At 42.9% G+C, this 25,095-nt stretch overlaps 1 protein-coding gene and 1 pseudogene across 1 annotated transcript in view; both read right to left on the reverse strand.

Moving 5' to 3' along the window:
- The window catches only part of LOC132031528 (probable polygalacturonase At3g15720), a 29,508-nt gene extending 18,522 nt beyond the window's left edge, over window positions 1-10,986 (reverse strand). The window contains exon 1 of the mRNA XM_059421526.1: window positions 10,529-10,986. Coding sequence (XP_059277509.1) covers window positions 10,529-10,986 — 458 coding nt within the window. The remainder of the gene's footprint in view (window positions 1-10,528) is intronic.
- LOC132032290 (5S ribosomal RNA) lies at window positions 205-321 on the reverse strand (annotated as a pseudogene).
- Window positions 10,987-25,095: the final 14,109 nt, after the last annotated feature.

Consider the following 25,095-nt stretch of genomic DNA (forward strand, 5'->3'; position numbering starts at 1 on the left):
CCTAACACCTTACTTACAAAATATCCCCAATACTATTTTAAACTCGTCCTAGTTCTGTAGCTGTAATACGTATTCTCTCTCTTTGCCAAGCCAGTCCGCCTTATCTCTCACAATCATCGGGAGTTTCCAACCGTGAATTTCACACGCTTCTAATTTCCCTCAAGCTATTCTAGTCCCTCATCCTTTTCTTATGTCCGAATTTGTAGGACTCTTAGTACACTTCCCAGGGGGTCACCCATCCTAGTATTACTCTCAACCCATCACGCTTAACTTTGGAGTCCTGATGGGATCCGGTGCATTAGTGCTGGTACGATTGCATCCACCCTACTGTGTGACCTTTATCGCATGACCTAGAACAAGTTGAAGTTCTAACGGATCCCAATAAAATTCTTGTAATGCATCTCCCTCCGGATTGGAAAGATTCCTTACTTTCCTGACCGAGCAAATGCTAGCTTAGCCTTCGAACTCTTGATAATAACCATCGATCAACACACGACCGTTTCTTCCATTCCTAAATTTAAGATTCCTAGTAGCCAAAACATCTTAGTCGCAAAGCTATCCATAAGCATTGGTTATCGTTGCTCGAAGGGCGAACCCGTCGGGCAACGAGGTTTAGCCACCTCCGAGACTCTAGAGTAAAGTGACGAATCTTGATGGCAGACTGGGTAACACCCCATGTAGTCTTCCTCCTCTTGGACTCTTTCAGCAACGCCCTCACTAGCCACAGCCCGTTCCCCTCATGGTCCTCGGCCCTAAACTCAGCCTGTGAAGGGTTGGGCAAACCATGAACATCATTGATCACCTCTGTACCAACCTTTATATTGACCCCTCTTGTCACGACCCAAATCGGAGGGCCACGACTGACACCCAAAACCCTACTCGGCTGCGTGCCATACAACTATTCCATCCAAGAGTCGCAACTTCTCCCTTATCGTTAATTCAAAGAAAACCTTTAGTCAAAATTAGAATCTTTACAAAAGAAACAAAGCATAAAGACACATCGACCTATATGGTTGCTTAACACAACTGTCGGCTCCTCGACGCCCTATCTACAGGACACTGTCTGCAAAAGTCTCTAACATACACGAGATACCATAATATAAGTACTCTGACTCGACAACACTCCGAACTGAGATGGAGCTCACCAATCCAGCTGATAGCCTGGAAACATCCTATAGCCAACGTCTTCTACTCATCTGTATACACTTGTGTGGCATGAAACGCAGCCCTCGAAGAAAGGGGGTCAGTACGAATAGTGTATTGAGTATGTAAGGCATGAATAACATCATAGTAAGAAGTGTAGAACATAACAGGGGATAAGGATGACCCGTACATTTGATTGCCTCTTAAGGCGGATACCATACATGCAACTTTACCCTTTTTAAATCAATATGTACATAAAATCATGGAAGACATCTGAAACATTTCAATGCGTGTGCAAAGATTCACCCCCTGTCAACTGTGCCTTATATATATGTACATCCCAAAGAAAGGCCACAACATCACCCCCTGTCAATTGTGTCATATCTATACACATCGCAACAAAGGCCACAAAGACACCTCCTGTCAAATGTGTCATATATATACACATCACAACAAAGGCCACAGCACACCCCCGAGTCAACTGTGCCATATATATACACATCACCCCAAAGGCCACAGTACACCCCCTGTCAACTGTGCCATATATATACACATCACAACAATGGCCACAAAGACACCCCCTGTCAACTGTGCCATATATATACACATCATAACAATGGTCACAGCACACCCCCTGTCAACTATGCCATATATATACACATCACAACCAAGGCCACAGCATCACCCCCTGTTAACTGGGCCTTGTAATACATAACAAAGGTGTCACGACCCGACCTACGGGCCGCGACGGGTACCCGAGGCTGACCACCGAGCACCCCTCATTCTATCGCTAACCTCCGTCTTTATTCATTTCTCTTGTCGTTTATAATCATGTAAAATGACTTTCATATAGAACATGTTTACTTATATAACGTAGGGCCCTTGGGCTATCAAAATAATAATAATAATATACATAGGCTTTCATTTACATAATGACTATGGGACCATACTATCCACACACATACGTATCTACGAGCCTCACGGAATACTAGACATACGGACGGACAGACCCCCGCCGTGCCCAAAATACATGTACACAAAATGATATCTCGAAATAGCACCTCCGGAATAAGGGAGGGCTTCTGCGACTCCGCTGATGGCTACTGTGAATCGGCACCGTCTCCCTGTCTACCTGTGGGTATGAACACAGCGTCCAAAGAAAAGGACGCGCATAATATTGTACCGAGTATGTAAAGCATGAGCAAAGCAGAATGATGGAGAAACATAACGGTAATATATGAAATAGCATAAGATGGGAGACATTAACATTCTCTTCATAGTACTTACCTGCTTTCCGTAGGGACGTTCCATGATCTATTTCGTGATCGCATACATAAATCCATACCTTTTACTTACTTACCTCTCATATCTATTATCTCGTCATACTCATGCCCGTTTCTCGTGCTTTGCATATACCTAGCCCTTACTCGGCACTTACATGATAGTAGTATATTCGTACTCTAATCAATCGTCATATGTATAGCATAATCGTACTCGTAACGATATCATATACTTATCTAATTCGTACTCGCTACGAATGTGATGACGGTATAATCATACAGTAACACAATCATACTCATATAGATATCATACGTGAAGCATAGTTGTGCTCATACAAGCATCATACATATAACATAATCGTATTCATAACGATATCATACATGTAGCATACTCGTATTTATATAGCTTGGCATCATTCGTACTCGTATTCATAGAGATTAGTATCATTCGTACTCGGCCCCTTCGGCTCGATGGGATCGCTAGCATACGTACTGGGCCCTCTCGGCCCGATGACACACCGGTATACGTACCGGCCCTCTTGGGCTCGATGGGACCCTTTGCATACGTACTCGGCCCTCTTGGGGCTCGATAGGCACGGGATTATACGTACCGTCCCCCGCGGCTCGATGGCTTGGCGGCATACGTACTCGGCCCCGCGGGCTCGATAGACTTGATGGCATTCGTACTCGGCCCTCTTGGGCTCGATGGGCTTAACAAAGATCCATACCTGCACTTTCCGGGCTCGATACATACATATATACATATACATCACATAAAAAAATCATGACCTTAACATATCTAGTCATCATCTTGCATTCATAACACACATACATATACTTATCATAATGTCGCATCTTTTTATACACATTTGATCATTATCCGTATTCGGCCTCATAGGCTCGACAAAGATATCGTATTCGGCCACGAGGCTCGACCACATCACATATATCTCATATCGTACATGCATCGAAGGTTCATTACTATTTCTCGTTTCATAGTCATGTCGTAGCTTTATTTTACTCTAGCGTCATCATATGCTTATCATAATTCATCATATCATATATACATAACTGTAACAACTGCCCGACCATGTAGGTACGGTGTAATAATCAATATCATTAAATTACGTATATAGCGTTATTAAGCGTGGAGCATTATACCATAGACCATAGCATCTCTAGTCTTAGCTTACTATCATTATTATCATATTCATGCTCATAGCATACTTATCTCTTTACAAACGCCTATTCATGAGTGGGGACTTTGACTTTCTTAGAGATAGAAACTTGTTAGAGAGTGAGGAAATGCATACATGGATTCATGCCTTAGAAGGAAAGGATTAGCCTTACATACCGGTCGCTACCTACTCTATCGCTTGTTCGTTCTCCTTAATGCGCTTGCCTATACCTTCAATGGAATTCATATCGACATTAGCTATGTCATCGTAAAAACATACTTACTAAAGCTATAGAAATTTGGGCAGCTTTCCTTGTTTATACTACTTCCCGCCATATTCCATATCAACTCCCACATTCATAATAATCATCACAATACGATTAACAACGATCATCATTCATTTGCCTTATTCGCATTTCATAATTTCATATCAATTCTCTATAATTATACTAAAAGTCCATCGTCTCATTCTTTCACATCCAATGCTTATTTCATGTTCTAAATGTCATTTATAATGCATTCACACCACAACACAACAACAATCACAACTTGATTCAAACTATTTCTCAAAACGTCACTATTCATCATTCATGACCCATTTGTTGTACTCTTATACAATTCATGAATCTTAACTCAATAATACTTCAAATAGCATGTAAAGTTCATGAAACTTACCTTAAATGATGGAGGAATAAGCTTGGAGGGGTGATTCACCCCTTAGCACCAAAACCCTAGTTTAACTCTCTTGGGATTTCTTGACCTAGATGATCCTTTGACGTGTTCTTGCACTTGGTTTCATGAGTTTAGTGATGTTGATCTCGATGTTCCCTTTTGATTCTCTTTGATTCCTATGGAAGAGATATTGAGAATGTTATAGAGAGTATTCTTGAGTCATGTGTATGAAGAATGAAATAAAATGATGCCCAAGCCCCTTTAAATAACTCAAAAGCCGATTTTTAATGAACGGTCGTCGGTATCAACATATGGTCGTAAAACGCTTACGACCGTATACTAGTTTACGGTCCGTCCTTCATGGCCGTATTTAAGCATAAGGAAAACATAAAGTTTGGCCAGAAGGACACGGCATTTACGACCTGGTTTACTTGTCCGTCGACTCGTTTGACGGGCCGTATACCGGTCGTATTTAACCTTTTCAACACTTAACAAACTTGAGATTTTTAACTCTTGAGGTACGCACTATACGGTCCGTAAATCACTTTACGGGAAGTATTGTGCACTATACGACCAACGGCCGGGAATTTTCGCAACTTTATTATTTCCACAAAATTCATGTTTGGCCATTCCCGACTTATCGACACATCATATACTCAAGCTCTTCATCGTTCTACTCGACTCTCAAGTACGGAAAGATTCCGAGGTGTCACATTCTTCCCCCCTTTTGGAACATTCGTCCTCGAATGTTCGACACTCGAGGATTCTAGAAAAATTTCGCCGTAGTTTTATTGTAATATGGCGCCATCCTCCCGTCACAATGTGACCATAATATCATTGCCTCACGACAACACAATCCACAATTAGGGGACATAATATCTGAGTAACGATGGAAATAGGGGTGTTCAGATACTCTAACTATTACACTTCATTAATGCATTCCCCTCTATGACAGCCTCACCATCTCTTACCATACCTTTCATTTAATTTCTGCGCCCTGTCGATTCTCTTTCTTGCTCAATAACGATATTACATCTTACATGGTTTGCAACTCTATCTCGCTTGGTTTCATTAGCGAAGTATAATTGCTTGCAAGTCATATCACCGTTCTTAGCTGATTCATGTGCGTATACATCTATACATATACAGATATCCTCATCCATACACATATTTGTGTTCATAGCCATATCTCTATTCATGGTCACATTCATTTACATACTCATACTCATCGCATTTCTATAGTCGTAACATATTTTCACTCGTATCCGCATCATTTACATATCGTATATATTACACATGCTTAACATATTCGTGTGCATATGTCACGACCCAACCCCGTAGGCCGTGACTAATGTCCGAGTTGGACACTCGTACGCACCTAACACTCAGAATTGGCATACTACCACGCATAATCATACATAATCACATATGGTCTCAGACTGTCGCAAAGTAGCAAACATATGACATAACGTACAGAATCTCGTAATATACACAAATGCAAGCCAGCTAGGCTGCCGCGGCGGGTGGACCGCCCAAAAACACATAACACACACACATAGCTGTACAGACGTAACCGTACCCACAGACATGTCCACCGATCTCTAAACAGAGTAACAAAATCATATGACGGGACAGGGCCCCGTCGTACCCCTGAATAAATATGTACATATGCATCAGAAAAGTATATATACCAAGTATAGGCTCCGGACGAAGGAGCGCTCTCAAAAGGCAGAACAGGTGTCCTAAGCGGGTGGATCCTCAAACTGAGCGTCGGTACCTGCGGGCATGAAACGCAGCCCCCGAAGAAAGGGGGTCAGTACGGAATATGTACTGAGTATGTAAAGCAGGAATACAGAATCATGATAGCAAAGTACAAAAGTAGATATGATATGCAACATATTAAAATATTTGGTTTAAAATATTATTCATGCATAGGATCTAGAACGGTGGTCGCCCGCCCGTCGTTGGCGCCACGCCACAAAGATCACACCGTAAGATTTCATATCTCCGTAACCCGACAAATCCCCGTAACACATCATAGCCAACCATAACGCCATAACACAAGATCACACCAAACGGAACCCGCCCTCTGAGAGGAGCTTCGAACCGTAACACAAGATCACACCGAATGTATATCATAATGCGCACGAAGCATAACCGGCCCGGATCCGTGAACGAGGCGACGACCATAAGCACGAGCAGAGTCGTGAGTAACCATATGCATAAAATCATATTCATAACTCATTAAACCAATAAGAAATCCATATGCGAAAGTCGAAGAGAAAAATAGCACTAAGTTTCTTCAAAGACCATTAAGGACGAGCATAAAAGCCGCGGGCCCCACGAACGGGTACCGGCCCCCATCCGAGCCCGACTACGAGGGTTAGGGAAAAGTTATACCTTATGAGCTTACCTATTATGTTTTGGGGCATTCCGAGCTCGTATGCGAAAGTTACGGACGTTTGAAGTTCGGGACCCTTTTGTAGTCAAAAATTCTTTATAAAATCTTTGAACTTCAATCTTTTGAAAACATGAAAGTCTTATTTTGGTCCCATCAAAGAGTAGATTTTTAAGGAACGAACCAAGTACATACCTAAGCTCGGATTCTAAGAGTGGAGTTACCCCAGTGGCTCGGTCATAGCCTAGTAACACTAAGACATGCCAAGAGAGAAAGCGATGCCTTACATACCTTATCCGCTCGCAAGCTAAGTCAACCTTCAAGCTTCGGGTACGCCAAGATCTACATAATGCCAAATATATTAACATTAGCCATACGCCTTTATGAATTCAATTCCAGACGAACATTAAATTCTGCCGAAATTTCGGCAAAGACTTCCCCCCGTAAATACACCAACCCCGAGATTTATACTCGCCAAATTCAACAACAACCAAGCCAACAACCAAACTACAATATCAATTTACAATATATATTCCAACTTTGATATTCAATCCAAACACATTCCAACCTTAAACACATGTTGCTACATACCTAGGGACATTCCAATATATTCAACTAACTTCATATAATCAAATTAACATTAACGCTTATACATTCAATTATCCACCCGAACCCATTCAAACCATATGCAAGAACACTTTAAGCAAGTCATACAATATTTCAAAAAGCCAACTATTGTTCCAACTTACCCGAAATTGTCTCCAAACCCGAGAACAACACCAAATATATTCTTTCCTTCCAAAATTCATGAATTACACTAACAAACCATACTTTAACATCTCATTTTACAAGTTCAAGAAACTTCATTAAGCCACACTAATCTTTAAATCAGCCCACACAATTTTTGCTTCAACTTGGGATCATTAACCATCATTTTTACATCATATAACGCATGACGACAACAACCAAAACACCATATAACATTAGTCTACCATGGCTGCCCCAAAACTGCCCATACACGGCCAGCCCCCAAACCTTCAAAATTTCATGATTTCCATCCATTTCAACACATTACAACAACACACAACAAGCTAAATACAATTAACTCATCACTCATAACATACAACACACATACACGGCCAAATGGCCACTCTCACGTTCAACTTCAACATTTATATTTTCATGTTTTTCATTCATATTTGCATACTACAACACACCCACACCACTTACAACACATAAAAGAGGTTTGGTTCTTACCTTTTCTTCTTCACTTCACACGTCCACTAAGGCTCCCAAGAGTGAAAACGAATGATCCAATGATTCAAACAACGCTTCCACGTTGACGAGCACCCTTGAATTAGTTGTTTTGCTAGAAGAATCAAATTTTTCTATGGCTTGATTTTGATCTTGTTCTCCTCTCCTCTTGGCCGAACCCTCTAGTTTCTCTTCTCCAACTCTCTTCTTTTTTTTGCTCTTCCTTTTTCTTTCTTTCTCTTGAAGCTTCTATTAATACACATATTAATCACATGGAAAATTAATAAAATTAGGGGCTTGGGCCAAGGCTTGGCCGGCCACCCCCTCACTTTGGGCCAACTTGCTCTTCTTTTATTCTTTGGCCCAATTGGTTGTGGCCTCGTCTTGAAATTCCGAAATTAATTTCCGAAGTTCCCGATTTTTGCCCCTCGCCTTTCCCGCTATTTCCACATTAATAGGTCATGAACAACACACGCCTATGAAATAAAATCAACATAGCCTTATTCCTTTCAAGCCTAGTTTATTTCGAATTTTTCCGAGTAGGCAAAAACTCGGGATATAACATCCTTCCCCCCTTTAGAACATTCGTCCTCGAATGTTCAGCTAGTCTTATAAGGTCGTATAAGGGCCTCGGGGGTCTTCCTTTATTGGCCACGTCGCCGCCTTTAATCCAGCACAGTCGTACTCTTTTTCACCACGTCGCTGTAAATTATCCGTTATCATTCCCTCGTCGTATCCTTCCCTGTAAATCTCCACAACTAATTCTCGGTATTATCCCAATTGCCGTCCTAGCTCTTCCTCTTCTCCTCTTTGGATCGTTTGCTACCTAGTCTCGGCAAGGAATCCTGCCTGTGGCTTAAGTATCCACATCAAGCATCTTATCATGTTGACTACTTCTGTCTGGTATTTACGTTCCTCGCGCCCGCTTCCCCCCTTTAGGGGTGCACTCATTTTATTACCTGATGATATTCGCCTCACGTCTGCATTTATCGGTTCACTTCCTTCCTCTTCCCAACAGCGTTATATCAGTACTTTCCAAGTCTACCCTATAATAAAAACGATATTGGTTTGCCTCATTTTATTGCCACTTATCATTATTCCCCTTTTTCGCTTGAACTTCGTCGTCTTGTCCAATTAATGCCTTTCTTATATCGTCACATTGGTTGCCGGAATCTGTATTCCCACTAATATGGTCATGCACGGGATATTACCTGCTAATCTATACCGATACACGCATATATAACTGCCAGCACCTCCCTCACAAAAGATCCCTCAAATACTCCTCAACTGGCCCTGATTTTAGCGCCGTGACGCACTTTCTTTTGCTGTACCCGATTTAATCCCTTCTGGCCTACGCGGTTTCTTAAGTTTTCCGCCTGCCCAGTATATTCTAAGTCCCTTTAGACTACTCTAGCTCCCCATTTACCTCTTTTGACTGAATTTGTATGACTTTCAAAACTTCCCAGGGGGGTCACCCATCCTAGGATTTCCCTCACTCTAGCACGCTTAACCTCGGAACTCCGATGGAATATGATGCTCTAATATTAGTAAAATCACGCTCACCTTACCACACGACCTTTGTCACATAATTTGGAGTGAAGTAAAGTCTTGACAGATTTCCGGACGCCCTCGTAACACAATTACTATTTTGCCCTTCTCTCGACTTTCCATATTCATTTGTCACCTATGGATATTACTACTTCCTACCCTAGCCTCCCAAATTCGTAATAACAATGAACACGCCTTAATCACCCTTATTTATCAATACCTGATCATCGACCCTCGAACTTCCACCTGCCGCTGTTAAGCGGTAAATTATACTACGTATACACACATATACGAGAATATAAATTCTAACAAGGATTTATGTACCTGTGGCTGCATCTGGTAATGCCTCCTGGTCCTGTCTACGGGCTAGCGCGTATATGCGGTTCGATGGACCGCTGGAACTGGAGGCTCCGCCGCGACCTCTACCACGACCCGCTGGTGCCGGCATACCCTGCCCCGCAGGGCGCATAGCTACTGAGGAAGAGGAACCGGCACCTGAACCTGTAGGTCGAGCCGCATCACTCGCACTACCCCCACGCGGGCAATCTCGCATAAGGTGGTCCCGACGCCCGCAACAAAGCAAGCGCCCGTGGCCCGACAGCATTCTCCGGGGGTGGTGCCTCCCACGCGGGGAACACGAGTCCGGATGGCCCCGGCTGATCGGTACCTCCTCGCCCGTCCGTGAGAACGAAGCCCCGGAGCTCGTCCCGCTCCCCGAATATCCCGCACTTTGTCGGGTCTCCCCGCCGAAGGCGTGGGGGTGTACTCCGGGATGGCTGGGAGGAATATCTACCGCATCGCCGCCGAGGCTGTCCGCCGAGAATCCCCAAAGATACCGCCGACCTAGCCCTCTTGGCGGCTCCCGTCAAAATCTCGATCCGGCCGATGTCCCCCGTGTCTATCTTCCATGCCCGGGCGTACGCCCGTACGCGGGCAATATCCATTCCCGGTACCGCCGGGGCCACGGCTAAGCAATTATCGATCAAATACTTATCCAAACCCCTAATAAAATGATGCATCCTGTCGGTCATGTCGGCTACCAACGTAGGTGCATACCGAGCCAGAGAGTCAAACTCCAAACTATACTCCCTGACACTGCGGCCTCGCTGCCTGAGTGATAGAAATCTGTCCAATCTGGCCCTCCGTAGCTCTGGTGGTAGGAAATGTCTCAGAAAAGCCTCCGTGAACTCATCCCACACAGCAGGAGGGGCTCCTCTACCCCTAGCTAATTCCCAAGACTCGTACCAATTGGCCGCGACATCATGCAATCTGTATGAGGCCAACTCAACTGACTCCGTCGGAGAGGCCTTAATCAGCCGTAAGGTGCGCTGCATCTCCCTAAGAAACTCCTGGGGGTCTTCTTCAGGCTTTGTCCCGAAGAACTCTGGAGGGTTACAAGTCAAAAACTCACGGGCCCTCGAGCTGCCTACCCCATGTACCTGATCACCGCCTGACTCACGTCGTTGCTCCTGAGCTGCCACCCATCTGGTCAATAACTGCACCGCCTCTCGCATAGCTCTATCCTCCGCCCCTGGCTGTGGGGCTAGAGGCTCAGGTGCTGGGGCTCTAGAACGGCGGTGAAGCCGCCCTCGATCCGCAACCGCATGCTCTGATCCCCTCTGATACAGGTGGCGTCGCCGAGCTGGCTGTCGGAGGCACAGCCTCCAGCTCGGGCTGGGTACGGGCCCTAGTGACTCTGCGGGCCTGACTAGTCTCACCGAGCGCTGTGGACTTGCCCTTCTGGGCTGCCGTCGCTTTTCTCGGAGGCATAGCTGAAAATATAGCAATTTCATCGAAAGAAATCATCCTAATAACACGGCTCTATCGCACGATCTAAGATCGAAAAGGCGCATCCTAAATGTCTCGTAGCCTCCTGTTTATAGATGTGGTGCACAACACACCGATAAACAGGACTCTACTAGACACGGTCTGTGGACATTCCGAGGACTAACCGCTCTGATACCACTTTTGTCACGACCCAACCCCGTAGGCCGTGACTAATGTCCGAGTTGGACACTCGTACGCACCTAACACTCAGAATTGGCATACTACCACGCATAATCATACATAATCACATATGGTCTCAGACTGTCGCAAAGTAGCAAACATATGACATAACGTACAGAATCTCGTAATATACACAAATGCAAGCCATCTAGGCTGCCGCGGCGGGTGGACCGTCCAAAAACACATAACACACACACATAGTTGTACAGACGTAACCGTACCCACGGTTTGTGTCCACGGACCTCTAAACGAGTAACAAAATCATATGACGGGACGGGCCCCGTCGTACCCCGAATAAATATGTACATATGCATCGAAAAGTATATATACCAAGTATAGGCTCGGACGAAGGAGAGCGCTCTCAAAAGCGAGTGTGTCCTAAGCGGGTGGATCCTCAGACTGAGCGTCGGTACCTGCGGGCATGAAACGCACGGCCCAAGAAAGAGGTCGGTGCGGAATATGTACTGAGTATGTAAAGCAGGAATACAGAATCATGATAGCAAAGTACAAAAGTAGATATGATATGCAACATATTAAAATATTTGGTTTAAAATATTATTCATGCATAGGCTCTTAGAACGGTGGTCGCCCGCCTGTCGTTGGCGCCACGCCACAGCATCACACCAGAAGATTTCATATCTCCGTAACCCGACAAATCCCCGTAACACATCATAGCCAACCATAACGCCATAACACAAAGATCACACCAAACGGAACCCGGCCTGGAGAGGAGCTCGGTGAACCGTAACACAGCATCACACCGGAATGTATATCATAATGCGCACGAAGCATAACCGGCCCGGGATCCGGTGAACGAGGTGACGACCATAAGCACGAGCAGAGTCGTGAGTAACCATATGCATAAAATCATATTCATAACTCATTAAACCAATAAGAAATCCATATGCGAAAGTCGAAGAGAAAAATAGCACTAAGTTTCTTCAAAGACCATTAAGGACGAGCATAAAAGCCGCGGGCCCCACGAACGGGTGCCGGCCCCCATCCGAGCCCGACTACGAGGGTTAGGGAAAAGTTATACCTTATGAGCTTACCTATTATGTTTTGGGGCGTTCCGAGCTCGTATGCGAAAGTTACGGACGTTTGAAGTTCGGGACCCTTTTGTAGTCAAAAATTCTTTATAAAATCTTTGAACTTCAATCTTTTGAAAACATGAAAGTCTTATTTTGGTCCCATCAAAGAGTAGATTTTTAAGGAACGAACCAAGTACATACCTAAGCTCGGATTCTAAGAGTGGGGTTACCCCAGGGCTCGGGTCATAGCCTAGTAACACTAAGACATGCCAAGAAGAGAAAGCGATGCCTTACATACCTTATCCGCTCGCAAGCTAAGTCAACCTTCAAGCTTCGGGTACGCCAAGATCTACATAACGCCAAATATTTTAACATTAGCCATACGCCTTTATGAATTCAATTCCAGACGAACATTAAATTCTGCCGAAATTTCGGCAGCACTTCCCCTGTAAATACACCAACCCCGAGATTTATACTCACCAAATTCAACAACAACCAAGCCAACAACCAAACTACAATATCAATTTACAATATATATTCCAACTTTGATATTCAATCCAAACACATTCCAACCTTAAACACATGTTGCTACATACCTAGGGACATTCCAATATATTCAACTAACTTCATATAATCAAATTAACATTAACGCTCATACATTCAATTATCCACCCGAACCCATTCAAACCATATGCAAGAACACTTTAAGCAAGTCATACAATATTTCAAACAAGCCAACTATTGTTCCAACTTACCCGAAATTGTCTCCAAACCCGAGAACAACACCAAATATATTCTTTCCTTCCAAAATTCATGAATTACACTAACAAACCATACTTTAACATCCTTACTCTTACAAGTTCAAGAAACTTCATTAAGCCACACTAATCTTTAAATCAGCCCACACAATTTTTGCTTCAACTTGGGATCATTAACCATCATTTTTACATCATATAACGCATGACGACAACAACCAAAACACCATATAACATTAGTCTACCATGGCTGCCCCAAAGCGCCCATACGGCCAGCCCCAAACCTTCAAAATTTCATGATTTCCATCCATTTCAACACATTACAACAACACACAACAAGCTAAATACAATTAACTCATCACTCATAACATACAACACACATACACGGCCAAATGGCCACTCTCACGGCCTCAACTTCAACATTTATATTTTCATGTTTTTCATTCATATTTGCATACTACAACACACCCACACCACTTACAACACATAAAAGAGGTTTGGTTCTTACCTTTCTTCTTCACTTCACACGTCCACTAAGGCTCCCAAGAGTGAAAACGAATGATCCAATGATTCAAACAACGCTTCCACGTTGACGAGCACCCTTGAATTAGTTGTTTTGCTAGAAGAATCAAATTTTTCTATGGCTTGATTTTGATCTTGTTTTCCTCTCCTCTTGGCCGAACCCCTCAGTTTCTCTTCTCCAATTTTTTTTTTCTTTTTTTGCTCTTCCTTGTTCTTTCTTTCTCTTGAAGCTTCTATTAATACTCATATTAATCACATGGAAAATTAATAAAATTAGGGGCTTGGGCCAAGGCTTGGCCGGCCACCCTCTCACTTTGGGCCAACTTGCTCTTCTTTTATTCTTTTGGCCCAATTGGTTGTGGCCTCGTCTTGAAATTCCGAAATTAATTTCCGAAGTTCCCGATTTTTGCCCCTCGCCTTTCCCGCTATTTCCACATTAATAGGTCATGAACAACACACGCCTATGAAATAAAATCAACATAGCCTTATTCCTTTCAAGCCTAGTTTATTTCGAATTTTTCCGAGTAGGCAAAAACTCGGGATATAACAAAGATAGCACTTACATAGCGTGTACATAATATCTACACAACATACCGGACTACGAAGTATCGGTACTTCACATACTTGGCCCGGCCAAGGCCCAGGGTCATCCGTACCTAACTATAGTGGTGCGTGCTCATCATCATGTATACATATTCATACGTATATATCGTACCCTACCCGGTCATACAAGCTCGGGTTTCCATAATAGTCATATATAGGCACATATACATATAAGATCATAAGCATTTCTTAACATCGTCACTATCATCGCTTATCACATCTATTTGACACGTCTTAGGGTCTATCGTTAACTTTCTACACTTGCGTTCCTTTTCCTCGCTTTCCCCCTTTGGGGTTTTGCCTATACTATTTTTAAATTCACAGTCTTGCCTTCAAATCTTTAATTCATATACCTCTTACTATACTGCGTCTTATTCACGCTGTTTCTGATGATCCTTAGCTACGATAATCTATATGTGGGGCTTAACATGCTCGTGTCTCCCCTCTTCTCTTTACTCTATACGTAAATAGCTTCCTATAGTCGTAACTCATCATCATCGCTATCTTGGGGTTTTTCCCTCTTCACATCTTACTTCCTTAAACTTGAGAACCATAATACCACATATCATTCTTTCCCCATTACCATCGCTACATAATGTAACTTCTCAATTTATACTTTGCTTACTGCTACAATTATCTATTCTTCCTTTAGCACATAATCAACAATGTAGATATACGCATGACGGCATCGGGAGTGACTGCGAATCCCGTCGCTCGGCCAATGCATACGTGCGATCGAGGACCACTTGAATTAGATGCTCTCCCCTGCTTCTACCCCTTGCTGCTAATGTACGGGAGTCTCGTCCGCGGGCGCATGGATGACGAGACCGGCTGCGGATCCCGTAGGGCCGGACCGCACGCTCACCGCCTCGAAATGGGCACTCTCTCTCATAATATGACTCGATCGGCCACAACTATAGCAAACATCCGATCCCGACCGGACATGGTCCCCAATGTTGCTTACCGGCACCGGGTACATTGTGGTATGGATGATCTCGTACGGCCCGAATCACTTTTATGCCGAGAGCCAAACTCTACGAAACTCGACTCGGTGCCGGAATGAATGGAGGAATCGGACCCCTGGCCTGAGTGCCTAGAATATGACATCCTCGAGCTTCCTCTATAGTTGCTATCGGCACCCATGGATGCCCTCTTACTTCGCCTTGTCAACTCCACGTTCATCCCTTTTCGGCCGTTGCTCTTCTAAATTCAGGGCATGGGCACCGAATGCGGGAAATATCCATCCCGTCTTGCAATGAAGCCGCAAACATTCTTGATATAAATGTGGCCCTAAGCCGCTCACAAACCTGTACACTCTGTCACCCATGTCGGCCACCATCATCGGAGCATATCTAGCCAATGAATTAAACTGAAGGCTATACTCCCGGGCACTCATATTGCCTTGCTTTAGATGTAAGAACCTATCCGCTCTAGCTCGGCGAACCTCGGGTGGCAAATAATGACGAATAAAGTCATCGACGAACTGCGGCCACGGGAGGGCGCATTTTCTTGCCTCGACGCTCTCCAATTATTGTACCATAGAACGCCACATCCGGAGTCTATAAGATGCTAACTCCACCGATTCGGTTTCGAGAGGCATGAATAATCCTCAATGTTCTCAACATTTCATCAATAAAGCTTTGAGGGTCTTCACCGGCCTCGACCGAAAAACTCGGGATTCAAGCTCATGAAATCACGGGCTCTAGTACTAGCGGCCCTGTCACTCGAGCCCGAATCTTGCCGCTGTGCCTGGGTGGCAACTATCTGTGTTAATAAATTAATGGCCTCGGCCACTTGTTGGCCTGAAGTAGATGGTGGAGGAACTGTAGGCATAGGAGCTGGAGCTGAAGCACCTTCTTGCTCTTCCGTAACGGGCGGAGTGGTGGAGGCATTATATGGAACCTCATCATGGAATTCGCCCTCATCTATATTCATAGGCGGCTCTATTTCTGCCCGCCTCTTCATCGTCGTCTCGCCCCTTTGGGCGGCTTTAGCTTTTTTGAGCGGCATTTCGAAATCACAACATACTCATTAGGGAGGAATTTCATCTTATACTTGGCTTTATCGCACGATCTCATATGAAGAAAGATGGTCATTTTTTCTAAATGCCCTGTAGCCTCCTGTTTATTAGCGTGGCGCACAACACACCATAAATAAGACTCTACTAGACACGGCTCGTAGACACTTCCTAGGACTGAACTGCTCTGATACCACTTTGTCACGACCCGACCTACGGGCCGCGACGGGTACCCGAGGCTGACCACCGAGCACCCCTCATTCTGCACCGCTTAACTTTGTCTTTATTCATTTCTCTTGTCGTTTATAATCATAGAAAATGACTTTCATATAGAACATGTTTACTTATATAACGTAGGCCCACATATCGAAATAATAATAATAATAATATACATAGGCTTTCATTTACATAATGACTATGGGACCATACTACCCACACATACGTATCTACGAGCCTCTCTTGGAATACTAGACATATGGACGGGGACGGGACCCCGCCGTGCCCAAAATACATGTACACAAAATGATATCTCGAAATAGCGCCTCACGAATAAGGAGGGGCACGCGACTCCGTGATGGCTACCGTGAATCGGCACCGCCTCTCCTGTCTACCTGGCGGTATGAACACGGCGTCCAAAAAGAAAAGGACGTCGATGCGAATATTGTCTTGCCGAGTATGTAAAGCATGAGCGAGTAATGATGGAGAAACATAACGGTAATATATGAAATAGCATAAGATGGGAGACATTAACATTCTCTTCATAGTACTTACACCTTTCCGTAGGACGTTCCATGATCTATTTCGTGATCGCATACATAAATCCATACCTTTTACTTACTTACCTCTCATATCTATTATCTCGTCATACTCATGCCCGTTTCTCATGCTTTGCATATACCTAGCCCTTACTCGCACTTACGTGATAGTAGTATATTCGTACTCTAATCACTGTCATATGTATAGCATAATCGTACTCGTAACGATATCATATACTTATCTAATTCGTACTCACATGAATGTGATGCATCGGGTATAATCATACAGGTAACACAATCATACTCATATAGATATCATACGTGAAGCATAGTTGTGCTCATACAAGCATCATGCATATAACATAACCGTATTCATAACGATATCATACATGTAGCATACTCGTATTTATATAGCTTGGCATCATTCGTACTCGTATTCATAGAGATTAGTATCATTCGTGCTTCGGCCCTTCGGCTCGATGGGATCGCTAGCATACGTCTCTTTGGGCCCTCTCGGCCCGATGACATTATTGGTATACGTACTCGGCCCTCTTGGGCTCGATGGGACCCTTTGCGTACGTACTCGGCCTGTGGGCTCGATAGGCATGGGATTATACGTACTCGGCCCTCATGGGCTCGATGGCTTAGCGGCATACGTACTCGGCCCTCATGGGCTCGATAGACTTGATGGCATTCGTACTCGGCCCTCTTGGGCTCGATGGGCTTAACAGTATCCATACTCAGCCCTTCTGGGCTCGATACATACATATATACATATACATCACATAGGGGTATCATGACCTTAACATATCTAGTCATCATCTTGCATTCATAACACACATACATATACTTATCATAATGTTGCATCTTTTTATACACATTTGATCATTATCCGTATTCGGCCTCATAGGCTCGACGAAGATATCGTATTCGGCCACGAGGCTCGACCACATCACATATATCTCATATCGTACATGCATCGTAGGTTCATTACTATTTCTCGTTTTATAGTCATGTCGTAGCTTTGTTTTACTCTAGCGTCATCATATGCTTATCATAATTCATCATATCATATATACATAATCAGAACAACTGCCCGACCATGTAGGTACGGTGTAATAATCAATATCATTAAATTACAGATATAGCGTTATTAGCGTCATAGGAGCATTATACCATAGACCATAGCATCTCTAGTCTTTAGCTTACTATCATTATTATCATATTCATGCTCATAGCATACTTCTTATCTCTTACAGCTATTCATGAGTGGGGACTCTTGACTTTCTTGGAGATAGAAATCTCATAGGAGAGGAGGAAATGCATACATGGATTCATGCCTTAGAAGGAAAGGATTAGCCTTACATACCTGGTCGCTTAGCTACTCTATCGCTTGTTCGTTCTCCTTAATGCGCTTGCCTATACCTTCAATGGAATTCATATCGACATTAGCTATGTCATCGTAAAAACATACTTACTAAAGCTATAGAAATTTGGGCAGCGCTTCCTTCGTTTATACTACTTCCCGCCATATTCCATATCAACTCCCACATTCATAATAATCATCACAATATGATTAACAACGATCATCATTCATTTGCCTTATTCGCATTTCATAATTTCATACCAATTCTCTATAATTATAGCTAAAAGTCCATCGTCTCATTCTTTCACATCCAATGCTTATTTCATGTTCTAAATATCATTTATAATGCATTCACACCACAACACAACAACAATCACAACTTGATTCAAACTATTTCTCAAAACGTCACTATTCATCATTCATGACCCATTTGTTGTACTCTTCTACAATTCATGAATCTTAACTCAATAATACTTCAAATAGCATGTAAAGTTCATGAAACTTACCTTAAATGATGGAGGAATAAGCTTGGAGGGGTGATTCACCCTTAGCACCAAAACCCTAGTTTAACTCTCTTGGGATTTCTTGACCTAGATGATCCTTTGATATGTTCTTGCACTTGGTTTCATGAGTTTAGTGATGTTGATCTTGATGTTCCCTTTTGATTCTCTTTGATTCCTATGGAAGAGATATTGAGAATGTTCTAGAGTATTCTTGAGTCATGTGTATGAAGAATGAAATAAAATGATGCCCAAGCCCCTTTAAATAACTCAAAAGCTGATTTTTAATGAACAGTCGTCGGCTGTACAGTGGTCGTAAACCACAGTTTACGGACCGTATACTAGTTTACGGTCCGTCCTTCATGGCCGTATTTAAGCATAAGGAAAACATAAAGTTTGGCTGAAGGACACGGCGGCTTTACGACACTGTTTACGGTCCGTCCTCCGGTTACGGGCCGTATACGGTCGTATTTAACCATTTCAACACTTAACGAAACTTGAGATTTTTAAGCGCTTGGAGGACAATCGCACTATATGGTCCGTAAATCACTTTACGGGCTGTATTGTGCACTATACGACCACTGGCTAGAAATTTTCGCAACTTTATTATTTCCACAAAATTCATGTTTGGCCATTCCCGACTTATCGACACATCATATACTCAAGCTCTTCATCGTTCTACTCGTCACTCAAGTACGGAAAGATTCCGAGGTGTCACAAAAGGTCACAGCGTCACCCCCTATCAACTGTGACTTATATATACATGAAGAATGAAAATGAGTACAGTGCATAATCAAAATGAAATAATAGAGCTCTTTGTAATGTCACAAAATAGCCATATACATATACTATACTCATGGCATGTATAAGAGTTCAAATAAAAACTATCGCTCTATCTCACCTTGAAGGAACAATTTATAAGGTGATATCAACACAATGAAATAATTCGAGTAAATCATGACATAGTTTGACATCTTCACGTCATCGTTGAAATCATATTTGAGACCTTTAAGCATAAAATTATCCTCACGTAACCCTCTTAAAAACATTCTCATTTTTAGCATCATAAGAAGCTTTAAGAGTCATAAACTTCTAGCTTTTGAAATCAAGGAAGTTATGGAAACACTTATGGAATCATACCATAGGAATCATGCCTTTGAAAGAAAGGGACGAGCCTTAACATACCTGAAATTCACGTTACGGCTTTTCTGCCTATTTCCGATTTCGCAGTCTACCTATAAGACCATTCATACTATGGTTAGGGTCACTGTTAAATACGTATCCTGGACCTTCATATTAAACCTCCTTAAAATGCGAAATTCGGCAAAGACCTCCCTTTGTTTATATGCTTAACCCGAATTCGTAATTCAACACCCAACAACAACAACAACAATACCAACATCAATCATAATATTCCTAATATCAAAATACTCCATGAACGTCTCATATGGGGTTCATCCCATATTTTCACCAACCAAACCACTATACGGCTGTTTAACAGTTCTATCTCTATAAATAAACCAAAATTAACATTAATAACAAAAGGTTCATACCTTACTCCCAATATTATGGCCATATCTTCACTCCTCCACCTTGATCTTAAGTCACAATGCATTACTATACAATTTTGTAGTTGCAACTATACGCCGTCTGGATCGAAATTTGGGAATTATACCTGGTTTGGGCTAAAATTTGGCTTGGGGAGTTGGGGAGAACTCTCCAGAATTTTGGAGAGTTTTTGGGGTGTTTGGTGGAGGAAATGAGGGGTTATCCCCTTTAAATAATGCTCCAGAATCTGCCTGCACCGCCTCTAAAATCGTTCAGCGCGATCGCGCCACCTTTGGGCGCGTTCGCGCAGGCTTAACTTTTCTGCCTGTGCGTTCATTCAGTAAAAAGATCATCACGCTTGATCCCGATATTGTGTGAGGACCCACTACCCATGGTTGGAAAGATATTGCAATTATCTACAACTTTCATTCTTGAAGTTTTTCCAAATTCCAAACTTATGATGGCGTTGTGGCCCCTCCAAGTCAGATCATCCGAAAATGTTTCCTTAAATCGCCCTTTTGGAGGGCTTATGCCCATATTTGGCTTCAGGGTCCTTCTTAGGACTTTCTTATCTTTCCATGTACTACTGATATATCTCTTCATATGTCCTTTATAAAATCCCATCATGTGGGCCCCACTTAGCTTACAGTAACGAGGGCTTTCATCAAGCAACGTACCACCTAAATTTGCACCATATGCTCTTCAAATGTCATACGTATATTATTATTACACTCTTATAATATAACCTTCATCCCTAACCCGGGCCTCAAAATTGCTCAGCGCGTTCGCGCCTCGTGGTGGCGCATTCGCGCTGTGTTGGCCCTTGGCCTTCTGTGCGTTCGCGCCACTCCCTGGCGCGTTCGCTCAGACCATTTTTTTAGCCTGCCAAAGATGACTTGTAACGTCCATATATCCTTACCCCGATGTCCTATTGGGGAGCGGTTTGTCGCGTTGAAAACTAGACTTTCCAAACTTCACTTTAGGCTTTTGTTTCATTTCAAAACCCTTAATGTACTCAGAGATATTCTTTCTCCTGGTTAGACCAAAATTTTTTGTACCAAACCTTGCCCAACTTTCCTTCAAAGCCTTGGATGCTTAATCTCCTTAGTTCACTTGTTTTCCAATCCTTCTATAACCTGTTATGTGAACTTGAACTCTTATAATTATAAAACGAGCACCTATGATCTTGCATCTTCTCGACAATAACTCCGATGTCTGCAACTGAATAGCTGACACCTAACGAATCTCAACGTGCAGAACTACGGGGTGTAGCACCTCTGATAGTGATCTCAGGTTCTGGAGCAGTCCAATCAATAGTAGGGAGCATGGCATAGAATTCCCTAACCCAGTTGCAGTTAATATCCCCTGGCTCCTCGACCAGTGGATCCCAACCCATGTGATGTAAGCGTTGGTAAAATTTCGTGGCCATCTCTTCCACTCGGTCCATAATAAAGGCCCTCTTATGGAGTAGACCCTTGGTCTACTGCTCCATGAAGCACCTCTTGTGAGCATGTGAAGCGAACCTAACACAGGCGGGGGCAGCGGGTTGTTGTTGTTATGGATTCGCCATAGCAAAATGAGAGTTAGCCTATAAAGGGAAGATTTAGTTAGAATAATGTGGCACAAGGACTAGACAGTGGTAAGACATGCATGATTAATTTAAAAACCCAGTTGATTTGTGGTTCATGAGTTTGTGCCTCAGGCAGCTTTGCTGCTGCGCCATAGCGGCAAAGAGACCACCATAGCGAGAAAAATTGGCTGTCCGCACCGAGCGACACCCCGAGCGCCACAGCGGCACCGCTGTAGCGAAGGGGGGTCTGCCGCAGCGGACCTGTCTTCTCCAGCGAGAAAACCCTCCGATCCAACTTTTAGAAAACCCAAATTTCACTAGATTTTCCACATTTTTTGGCAAGGATCAAGTACTATCATACCATGCATGACTTTTACAACCTATAACATCCTATTTCAACTACCATGAGCACCAAAATTTTGAGCAAAAATTGCACCTCTACCAAACACCTCCACCCCAACTTGATCTATCCCATTTTAAGCAGATCTTTAGTATAAAGTGATACTAGGACAGTGTGAATGACGAAATAACCTTCCATAACCCAAGAACTCCTTACCCCAAGAAATCAAAAACCCTCCTTCAAAGGACCCAAAATTTTTGCTCTAATATAGCAACTTAGGCATGGCAATTTCAAAATAGAAGGCCATAATCAAGTTGTAGGACAATGAGAGGGAGTAGATTTTCAAGCTTTTTCCACAAAAATGAACCTTGGGCTACAGAGAGATTCTTTCTTTTTCCGTAGTATTTGGGTGGTATAATGAGTAATGGGCAGGGTAAGGTGTTTAAAAAGGGAGTGGGGAGGGAGATAAGAGGTCTAATAAGAAGAATGAGGAGAAAAATTTTCGTGGAAGGGGGAAAGTTTTTCATTATGGGGTATAATGGGGGAGAGATGCGGGATGAACTGAATCACCCCACCTCCTAAACTGCTCGTGTTCTGTCCGGGCAACAAGATTGATTGACTCGCGGCCGCAATGTCCGCCGACCGCCGTAGCAATTGTACATTTTTCACTCGCATTGAAATTTTCCTTTTTCTCGACGATAACCCGAAATTCGGCCTCCAAAGGTGTAGGGACTAAGAGTGTGAACTTTACTCCATCCCACGCCGTTCGGGGATGAATAGTGATTTAATTAGTATCTGGTGTAATGACCCGCCCGATTGTTATTTAATACTTCGGGAACCCGTGCTCAATCTAGGCCTACGATGGTGTTTAAATGATTAATAGTGGGAAAATTAGTTTCGGAGAGAGTTAAAAATAGTGGGCCCGGGCACAAGTTGGTCCGCTCGGCGCCGCTGTGGTACCACAGAAGAATACCCCGCCCCCGCGAGCCTGACGTCCGCCGCAGCAAAAGTCACGGACCAGAATGCGCGTTTTTTCATCCTTAGTTTTATATTTCACCCTTCTTTTTAATAAAAGACCCTCCAAGGCCGCTATTAGGTTTTACAAGGAGAAAAACCCTTGACACCAAGAAAGAGAGGCTCCTCCTACATTCTTCACATATTCCCCTTCAACTATCATCACTCATGGATTCAGATAAGGGCTAGAAGGGCGAGTATTTCATAGAAGTTCGAATAGTTGTTCGTCATCGAGGTAGGTTACGGTTTACTTGAATTAGACTTTGATTAGTGAATCGTATATACATATAGAATTGAAAGGAGAATGCATGATTAGGTCTTCGGACATGGAGTTTGGATGGATATGTTCATAATTTAACGGAGGTTTAGGTGTATATAGTAACCAAGGTAACAACGAGTATACGATAGGGTACTAAGTTCTACAATTGTTGATGTTTATGCATTACCGATAGGAAGTGATTATTTGTCATTGTTAAAATGGGCTATCCCGTAGTTTAGAGAATTTATTCCCATGTATATTTAATTTCCGCATTGATTGTTGAGTAAATTTGTAATATTCATTACGGTTGTCCATTCGTGTCAATAAAAATGGTTGCATTGTGTGAGTTGAAACGAAGGCATAATAGTGTACACCGCCAAGGGCATATTTTATGACATTGATTCATTCATTAGCGTCGTTGCATAATTTTGCGTGTGATTATAGAGCAAGGCATGGAGCGAAAAGTTTGAGTAACCATTTGTTGTGTTATCCGGTGTTTATGGACGAGTTGGGTTGAATATGCGGTACTACTTGATAATCAATCATTGGAAGGGATGTGAAGAATAGATATATATATATATATATATATATATATATATATATATATATATATATATATATATATATATATATATATATATATACATACATACATGAACAGGCACATTTGACCAGGGGTGAGGATGTGGCCTAGTTGTGGGCTCTAGTCCGAGGAGTGAATCCTAACGAGGGTACATGGATACCATGGGTCCCCCGCAGTCACGACTCACCGGCAATTACACCGCTTAGCATGTGTGTACAATGTAAATTTAGTCATTTCATTACATTGCATCACATAACTACACATCCTCACATTACATGCGTCATTTTATTACATTACTCTGTGCATCTCCTATAATTGTGTGGTACTTTCTGAGGGATTCTGATCATTCATAAAGGTGTTGGCTTAGGAATGAATTGTTAAGTTTCAAAGTTCTGCATTTAGTCTGATGGATTTTGAGAGTTCCAGTGTTGATGGAAGTGTGATGAATATGTTTCGTGGATGCGTCATACCCTAGCGAGTGAACCGGATAGGAAGCTCTAAGGCTAAAAATCAAGAAGTAGACATTAGTGTAACAAAGAGATAAGACTTAATTAACTGGCCCTAAAGGAAGTATGAAATAGGACTACACTTGACTAGTTGGATAACTGGTAATACTATGGAAATAAGAGAATCGAAATAACTGGGAGTAGAGAGAGTCCGTATTGGTGTAATTATCTATAACGGGAGTCTTGAGGGTGCCGGTTGACGTATCTGTTTATCTTGGCAATTTTATATTGTGTTGTGTGCACTAAT

The sequence above is a fragment of the Lycium ferocissimum genome, chromosome 9, assembly GCF_029784015.1.
Source record: "Lycium ferocissimum isolate CSIRO_LF1 chromosome 9, AGI_CSIRO_Lferr_CH_V1, whole genome shotgun sequence".
Classification (NCBI taxonomy): domain Eukaryota; kingdom Viridiplantae; phylum Streptophyta; class Magnoliopsida; order Solanales; family Solanaceae; genus Lycium; species Lycium ferocissimum.